Consider the following 9,841-nt stretch of genomic DNA (forward strand, 5'->3'; position numbering starts at 1 on the left):
TGCATGCACATAGTGGGCTTAATGCATGCACATAGTGGGCTTTATGCATGCACATAGTGGGCTTAATGCATGCACATAGCGGGCTTAATGCATGCACATAGTGGGCTTAATGCATGCACATAGTGGGCTTAATGCATGCACATAGTGGGCTTAATGCATGCACATAGTGGGCTTAATGCATGCACATAGTGGGCTTTATGCATGCACATAGTGGGCTTAATGCATGCACATAGTGGGCTTAATGCATGCACATAGTGGGCTTAATGCATGCACATAGTGGGCTTAATGCATGCACATAGTGGGCTTAATGCATGCACATAGTGGGTTTAATGCATGCACATAGTGGGTTTAATGCATGCACATAGTGCCATCCCTGATAAGCCTGAACAGTCTGCACAGACTAATCAAGAACTCCGCTGCAATTTATGGATTTTTTTTCGTTTAAAAGGGGTTTCTTCTTTACAAAAATTCAGTGTAAACTGAAAATGTTCACGTATAGTTTGCACAGGCTTATCTAGGACAACACTAAACGCACATGCATTAAGCCCAGTTTTCCTAGGACCCAGCTCAGATATTGCTTGCAGAAAATGACTGAAGGGAAAACTGGAAGAAATTGTTGTCCTGTGCACTTATTGCATTTTTTGTTGTTTCTAGGCAGTTAATTAACTGTAAGTGGGAAGAGACATCCTAGTTCAGCCTGCTTCTCCACACATCTGCATTATAATTGTTCCAAAGGTCTAAATCGGACACAATTAATCACTTTCATTTTAAGAAATAATTGATGTGTAACAGGCCTTTTCCTGGCCGTTTTGGAAAAAAATGCAATTTTGGGATTGGGATTTTTTTGGCACGAAAAGTCTACTGATTTGACAAAAACTAATTTAATATAACTCTAACATAATAATTCAAATTAGAAAAACAAAATAATGTAAATTATAGGTATAATTTGTTAGATGTGATTGTACTAAAATTAAGATATAATAAACATTAGACACACCTTAGAAAAAAAAATGGGGGGGGGGGGGGGTGAGTAATTGGATTTTTTCAAATAGGGATTTATTTTAAAATTCTGTTTGGGAATGTGTCCATTTAATAGACACGTAGATACGCCAGGAAAAGGACTGGGTAAATGTTTGTGTTTGTAATAATAACCCATTGTTAGCGAGTTTAGATCGCTGCAACTAAACCTGAGCTGTTAGCTGTCCAGGAGGATCCATGTTTAACCCTTTCCCACTAAGATGCAAAAGGGAAATGGCCTTGGCAAACAGCATAAAACCAGAACAGCCTGCGAGTAACTCACAGTCTGTTCAGGTTTAATCCTGTTTGCTGCTCATCAGCATCTTAGGGTAGGAAATGAGGGCTTTAAAACTTGAATCTAGTAAGAAAAGTATTTCTTTTATACCTAATGATAAAATATGACATTTCTGCAGTGAAATAACAGCAGTGTAAATAACAAATTGTTATTTTCACCGATGAAAAGAACAAATTTTCTGAACTCCTTTTCTATTTTTATATTATCATAAATAATTTTATATATATTTTCTATGCTTACGAGTGAATTAAAATCGACATACCACTGAATCCAACACATTTTCTTTTTATTTTATGCTTAAATTCACCGTTTATTTATATTGTAAAATATAATTTACTGGAAATTCCCTGGTATAATGACGTCATTTCGTCATACTAATGACCTCATTTTGTGCTTTGAAATGTATTTAGGCGCGCCACGGGAGAAACTCCGAGAAAGGGTAACTTTTCAGAGAAAGGGAAACAGCTGTTAATTATTTTCTTGAAAAGGGGGCATAAAAGAAACAGAAAATTTGTTCATGTCAGTGTAAGATCGTTAATTATTTTACTCGTAATCATAGAAAAATAATATTTTTTCGCTCGTGGCTGCGCCACTCGTGAAAATATAATTTCTATGATCACTCGTGAAATAACAATCGATCTTACACTGACATGAACAAATATCCTCTATATGTTTAACTTTCTGAGGGACAACACGTGTGTCAAAATACGCATCTAAGTGGTAAAGGGTTAATGTATACACACATTAATAAAACCAAATGACTCACTGAACAAGCAGCATTAGAAATTTAAATTGTTGATATAGCTCAAATGTAATGTATATATTTTTTTTTTGGCAGTTGGATCTAATACCCAAAATATTTGCATTTCAACAAGAGTGTGTTTGTCAGAAACACAATGGCCTCTATTGCGCCTCTTTGATTATAATTTTTTTACCTTTGACCTTGAACAATAACCTTGACCTTTCACCACTAAAAATGTGCAGCTCCATGAGATATAAATGCATGGCAAATATTAAGTTGCTATGTTCAATATTTCATAAGTTATCGCAAAACTTTAACCAAGGTTTAAGTTTTGGGACACACACAATGAATGACAGACAGACAGACAGACCAACAACATACCCCCGATCTTTCGATTCGGGGGCATAAAAATCATTTTCTCTTTGGGATAAAAAAATATAAATAACTGTTTATTTTAACTTCTTCAGTGGTTGTTTTATGTAAAAATAAAAAATTATGAGCTGCGCTCTTGGAAAACTGGTCTTAATGCATGTGCAGTCTGCACAGGCTTATCAGGGAGGACATTCTCCTCATAAACTTGAATTTTTGCAAAGAAAAGACTTCTTTTAAATGAAAAATTCCACGAAAGCAAAGTGTCGTCCCTCATTAGCCTGTTAGATCTGGAATGACACTTAAAGCAAATTCATTAAGCCCAGTTTTACCAGAGCCCAAAGCACATTACCGAGATGCTTACCAATATCATTTCTGGTAGGAATGGAAACAGGAATGTGACGTTAAACGAGCTTGAAAACTGAAAACAAAAAAGATAAATTTAAGTTCTGTCGAAAGGTTATCATGCATTCTTTATAATTTTATGATTTTTTAACAGTCTTAAACAAATGCAAAATTTAAATATTTAAAGTGTTAAGTGATTTTGGCGGTCGATCCAGTTTTCAAAACAAAAAACAAGTTTTAAATAAACAAACTAGTAATATATAAGTATACACAAGGGTTTTCGCATAAATTAGACCTCCAACCCACGAGAAAAGAGTAAATATATTGAAAACTGCACTGAACATTGAAGGAGTGGAATGCCAGACCTCAAAATACACAACGTTCTATGCAAAAAACATTCAATTTTTCTACTCCCAACTGACGTTGCTTCTGTCAACAGTCTGAACATGGATGACAGGGGTTGTGGTTTATTTATGCCATGAGATGCATTCTGGACAAACTGGGCTTCATGCATGAAAGTAAAATGTCATCCCAGATTATCCTGTGCAGCCCAAACAGGCTAATCAGGGATAACACTTTTCGCCTTAACTGGATTTTCGCTTACATCATGCTTCCATTTTTAATAAATCCATAAAAGCAGAGAATGTTGTTAATGATTAGCCCATGCACTATGCACAGGCTTATCATCAGTAATCTGGGATAACACTTTGTACTAAGCCAAGTCTTCCCAAACCAACACAACCATTATAAGACTGACCAATGACATGAAGACTAGGAAGACAAGTTTCCACTGGACCGGTGTCGCTCCCTCGTTTGTCAAACGCAGCTGTCTCTTCACTTTCTTCATAGTGGCCCAGGCTGCGGATGACTTCCGCCTACCCACAGTGCTCTCTTGAGTTGCATCATTGGTTGCCATGCAGAGATTTTTTATTGTACAGCCTCTTTGGCTTTTGGATTAAGGAAAATCAGAGTGAATAATCTGGAAAATGAAAAGAGAAATATTATAAGCAGAGTTTTCTATAGGTATCATGATATTTTTAAACAAATAAATATTTTTTCAGTAAAGTGCAACAGAGCATTTGAAATATGAAGTCCCCACACCAATCCGACATTTTTCTAACCGTTCAAACGCGCGGTTGCATTTTACTGAAAAAATATTTATTTGTTTAAAATATCATGATACCTATAGAAAAATCTTACCAATGAGCGGGCTCTCCATTTTATCCAATTAAAAATGGTGATATATTTTAAAAGAGATCCTTAAAAATGTTAACTGGGTCGTGCTTTATTCTCCCAAGACTGATCTGAACAAGCAAATTCGTTGAATTGATATCCCCCTGCCAATATACTTCTGGACACAAAAAGTTGTCTGGACGGATGAACAACGCCTACGTACATCATCCTCTTATCCATATATATACTCCTACCAAGTTTCAATGAAATCCGTCAAAGCACTTCCAAGATATGGCTTCGGACACACAAAAAAGCATTTTTTCAAGATACAAAGGGCTATAACTCCGTTATTATCCAATGGCGTACAATGCCATTTGGCGTGCATCATCCTCTTGTCCATATATATACTCATAACAAGTTTCAATGAAATCCACCAAAGCACTTCCAAGATATGGCTCCGGACACAAAAGTGCCGCCCCCAGCCGGCCGGAGACGGAAAGATGGACGGACGGACAACGCCAAAACAATATCCCTTCGCCTATTGCGGGGGATAAAAAGTCACGTGGTATAGGCACCGTGATACTTACTCGTTGTTATTTGTTTTTCTTTTTGCTTGTTGAAAAGGGATGAAAGTGTTGGCGTATTTTCGAATCTTTTTTTCTTATTTTGGCAACGTTATATTTGCTGTTTTGAGACGCCATTTTGATGATTAATGATTACCTGCACAGTCACTGACCGTCACCGAGTGCGCGCAGTATTGATTGTTACAAAGCTGAACTCAAAACAAGCGGGTTTTCCCCAATGTTTAGTTTGCGGATTAAGCTAACGTTATTAGGCGCATTTTTAGCAGCAGAAAATAATCAACTTTGCAATCGTTGGAAGTTGGAATTGGGATTTTTTTTTAATTGGGAAAAAACAACCAGATTTGCATTGGGTATGGGGCCAATATTCGGACCCGTGGCATAGGGCGGAAAAGGCCTGGTTTATTCATGTTTAAATTAATATTAGTGCTGTTTAACCTAGTAACTACTTATCTACTAGACAAAAAAATAAACAACAGTGGCAGACAGTGGTCTACATTTACATCTACATTGTACCATGCTGCAATCACGCATGATTATTACGTGACGGGTGGTAAAAGAAATAAGAATAAAGAGTGAGGGACAGTAAAGTAAGAAGAGCTTGATAGTTAAAAGACAGAAGGAAAGTAAAGCAGAACACCAGCTACGTTTAGCCCTTCTCCCTCATGCCTCTCCGGCTACGGTGGTCGCTGAGAGGATTGAATCTCAACTGGCACAGCCACGAGGGGTCATTAGGAGTTACTTTGTAGCTGGTGCTGACAACTTATTCAGAAACTGGTTGTTGTGGTGTTGTGTTTGTTTCTACTGCAGTTAATATTGAATTATTTTAATCATAAAAAGGAAATTACTCAATAAAGTTGAGTATGATTGTGTAAATCATTTATCTGATATATGATTATGAAGATGGTTTCTAGACATATTTTTTTTAATGCAGGGCGAGAAGATTAAAGTGAAGGGCCAGTGGATTTTAAGACCTACTTTCCCTGCAGGGCGAGTGGCTCTGGATAAAAATTCATGGCCTGCAGTTGTGTCTGGGTTTGTACATGTCAAGGACTTAATAATGTTTTCAACTTATAAATCAAGTCAGGGCGTATTTACCACAACCCCACAAAATTGTAAAATTTGAGCCAACATATGGAGGTGTTATTTGTGCAATTTTCATTGCCCAATTGTTAATATACATTATTTACCAAATGTTTATTTTCAAAAACACTACACCCTACAATCTACAACCAAAACTCCTCACGCCAATGCCCACTAGGGAATATTTTCTCACTTAGATGAATCTTGTCTTCAAGATGACCTTTAGGTCGGGTGCTGGAGGTTTCGGTAAATGACAAGTTCGGTAAATTGATTTATAGAGTAAAAGCCGTGGAGGGTTCGGTAAATTGATATTATAGAGGAGGTATACCTACAACGAGGTGTTAATGACACCTATTAGCGGCTTACAATAACATTAGGGGCATTTATTTGCAAACTGTGGATTAATTTTGAGTTGAGTAATTAATGCTATGCCTAAGGTAAAGAAATAAGGGAAATGAATGAGCTACCTCTGAAAAACGAATTCTGTTAGGAAATTTTAGGTTAATTTTACGATTTAAATAACGCAATACTGTTGTTTGTTTTTTAAATTGGTGCTTTTATTTAAATAACATAATAGTAACATAATAGTAATAAGAAATAATGATTTATGGCGGAATCAATGTAAGCTCTTCAATTAAGTTTAATGCTATTTTAAAAAGTTTCTTGTAAAATATGATTTAATAAAAATGATTTTAGGTTGAATTTTATATTTATTTATATGTTTTATTATTTCTTTCTGGTTGAGAAAAACACAAGAAAAAACAATATATAAAATTTAATACGTGTACGTAATTAATAAAAAAAGTAATATAATGATACGCGTTATGTTTTATAATTATGTTAAGTGCGCGTGCCATTGAACGTTGAGTTAAGCGAAGAGATACACATAATTGAAAACTGATAAAAATGACATCTAACACAAAGCCAGCAGAATTAATACACTGTGTAATAGCAAGCTGCTGTGATGATCATTATCTTATCAAATTAATACACAGGCACCTGGCTACTGTGCTGGAACAATAACTGATATCATTTTTTGCCTAAACAAATCGGTTCAATAAAAAAATAATAACTGATTTACTTTGTAATCCGTTTTATTTACCATATATTATAAATAAGCAACAACTAAACCTTGGATACAATATATATATTTGAATATGAGGGAGTAATCACATATTAATTAGATACATTTTTGACACACTACAATATTAATACGACACATTATTATCATTCAGATTTTCCGCATGCTGATTTAATTTAATTACATTTCTAATACAAATGAGATACATGTACGACACTGTTCAATTTAATGTTACATTTCAACCATATCAGTCTTTCATCGTTCATGACTCGTCGTCGTCGAGCATGTGGTGGACCGCTGTGGATGGTCCCAGGGCATTGATGTGGCTGATGATCCTCAGAAGTTCAGTGGTTGTCAGCTTCTCCTCTTTGTAGTCATCCCATGCTTGATGTTGTCTGCCGTGTATCGTAACATACTTCTTCCGTCTGATCTTCGTGAGAAGGTGCTGTTGTTTTTGTTTTTTATCGAGTGCACCGGGATTGTCTCCCATATGGCCATCGCCCCCAGAAAGACGTGTTAGTTGGTTACGGGGGATAGTGCAAGATACAGGAGACACCCCGTTCCAGAGGTGACCCTGGGTCTTTTAGTGCCCGGTGTATAGCACCTAGTACACTGCACCTCGGTTTAACGTCTCATGCGAAAGACGAGTTAGTAGGTTAGGTGCAGCGGGGGATCGAACCAGCGATCTCTGGATTGTGAAGCCAGTGTGTTACCACTAGACCATGGAGAAGGTGCTGGCTCACCAGCCGTATATGTAGATCAACTGTCTCAGATTCCTCTCTGAGAAGGTTGGCCAACTTGTAAAGACCGAGGTTGGCTGAACACGCTCGTGCCTTGATGCGTTTATGCCATCCTGTAATTATAATAAAAACATATGTGTGTACTTAATAACATGATTATGTCATTTTTTATCAGTTTTTAATAACAGTATTATAAAACAAATGCTTATTACCGATATTGTATACTATGAAAGTATAATATTAATATACGAATAATATCCAATGTGAAACTGTGACTTGTTTCTTACTTATAAATTAATAATGCTAATTGTATTATAGTTACCTTCCAAGTCGTTGCTCGTGCGCATCTTCTCTCCTCACCAAGCATAAATAAAGCAAAGTTATAACATAATATGATTTTAAATTTACAGCCATTATCTGTTTATTTACGTTAATTAAAATAATCAATGGCATTACTTATAATCAGTTTTAAATAACGGCATTACAGGCGACCACAAAAGAAATGCAAATACACAATTTTAATGTATCTCTATTATCACAAAGAAATTACTAAGACTTACCGGTGTGTCTACGGTGACTCCATCTTCCACATGCAATAGCGTGCGCACGAGAAGTGACCTCAATATTGCAGAAAATACATGGATGTTCAGCCATGATTGTATGATACAGTAAAAGAAATCATCTGCATATATACATACTTTAACATTTGAGCAACAACACTTACCATAATTACTCGATAACCCGTGAAAACCTTATCTTCATCCTCTCTTTGATTTCTTATTTGACAATGACCATGATAATTTTATAATTACCCAATTACATAATAATGTTTTTTTACCACAAATAAACATCCTTTGATGTCACCACCAGTATTTTTTGGTAAACATGATTAAAGAAGGAAAACGTTTGTTTATTTCACATTTTGAAAGTTACTGGTCGTGTATGTAAAAACTCGGCCACCAGTGTTAAAGCATGTTCACGATCTAAACATACATATCTAGATTATTTTAAGAATAATACCTTATGTGCAGAACTGATTGTAGGAAAAAGAAGCGAGAAATTTATTTTTATACAAAACAAACATATTTGATCTTAGTATTTTAAACCACCGAAACTTAACCATTATATAAACATGAGGTAGTTTGCCAACATAATGAATATGTTGCCCAGCTCTTGCTACGTGGAGGCCACCTCTTGTAAGAGCCACATTATTATATTTTTTTAACTGATACGCTTTAATTAAGGTTTTTATCAACTAATTGTTTAAAAACATATATAAAATACAAAACGATCATGACCTTAATATATAATTTACCTCCATCTATTAGAATATTAATAGGTTGAAAGCCTGGATAATTAATAATAACACTTTGCTAACATCTCTAATTTGATAAAATCAAGTCCGTACATTTAAACAGATAATTTAATTAGTGCCAAACAACTCAATTAATGTACATCAAAATTAATCCACAGTTTGCAAATAAATGCCCCTAATGTTATTGTAAGCCGCTAATAGGTGTCATTAACACCTCGTTGTAGGTATACCTCCTCTATAAAATCAATTTACCGAAACCTCCACGGCTTTTACTCTATAAATCAATTTACCGAACTTGTCATTTACCGAAACCTCCATAACCCCTTTAGGTCAACTCCTTAAGGATTGTAAAATTAAAATGGACAACGTGATCTACGAAACCATTTAAATAATAATAATTATGAATTATTTAAATTTACGCCACCACAAAATGAACAGTAAAAGTAGTGGATGCGAACCGACATTGCTACGATATTACGGCAAAAGAAAGGTACTTGAAAAAATCAACGCGAAATCACATTGCAAATCAGACGAGGTTTCTAAACTTAAGATTAAAATACGATTTTTTTCCAAAGAAATATGAACATGATTATGTGGTAACACAAATATCTACATACTTCTACACATCGTGTAGCTTTTATTATTTAATTTAATTATAAATTTATAGTTCCTCATGACGTATTCGTTATTTTGGTGACACGTTATTTTGACACGTTTATGTCCGGTTACTGAATTGACCAGAAAATACCAGAATCTACCATAATCCTCCGGAATATAGCAAAATCTACCAAAATATACCATAAAACGTGATATTTTGTATAATTATGTAATGATAATTACCATCAAACTGACCACATACAATGAAATTATATATATATATATATATATATATATATATATATATATATATAAAACAAATTTATGACCCTCCAAAATCATCTCAAGCAGGGCCGGGTTAAGCACTAGGCTAACAAGGCGGCAGTCTTGGGCCCCAGCCCAAGAAACTGGCCTACCAGTTTCCCAATGTTTGATCTTGTTTTATTGCGCCATTTAACGTCTCTACCGGGATTGCAGTATACATTTTCTGTGTGATTTTACTA

At 35.3% G+C, this 9,841-nt stretch overlaps 1 protein-coding gene across 1 annotated transcript in view; it reads right to left on the reverse strand.

The window, feature by feature from the left end:
- LOC127852365 (uncharacterized) overlaps positions 1–9,448 on the reverse strand; it is a 33,323-nt gene extending 23,875 nt beyond the window's left edge. The window contains exons 1-3 of the mRNA XM_052386325.1: positions 9,359–9,448; positions 3,526–3,747; positions 2,788–2,844 (exon numbers count right to left, since the gene is read on the reverse strand). Of these exons, the coding sequence (XP_052242285.1) occupies positions 2,788–2,844; positions 3,526–3,684 (216 nt within the window). The 5' untranslated portion in view covers positions 3,685–3,747; positions 9,359–9,448. The remainder of the gene's footprint in view (positions 1–2,787; positions 2,845–3,525; positions 3,748–9,358) is intronic.
- Between the last annotated feature and the right edge of the window lie 393 nt (positions 9,449–9,841).

This window comes from Dreissena polymorpha, chromosome 1 (assembly GCF_020536995.1).
Source record: "Dreissena polymorpha isolate Duluth1 chromosome 1, UMN_Dpol_1.0, whole genome shotgun sequence".
Classification (NCBI taxonomy): domain Eukaryota; kingdom Metazoa; phylum Mollusca; class Bivalvia; order Myida; family Dreissenidae; genus Dreissena; species Dreissena polymorpha.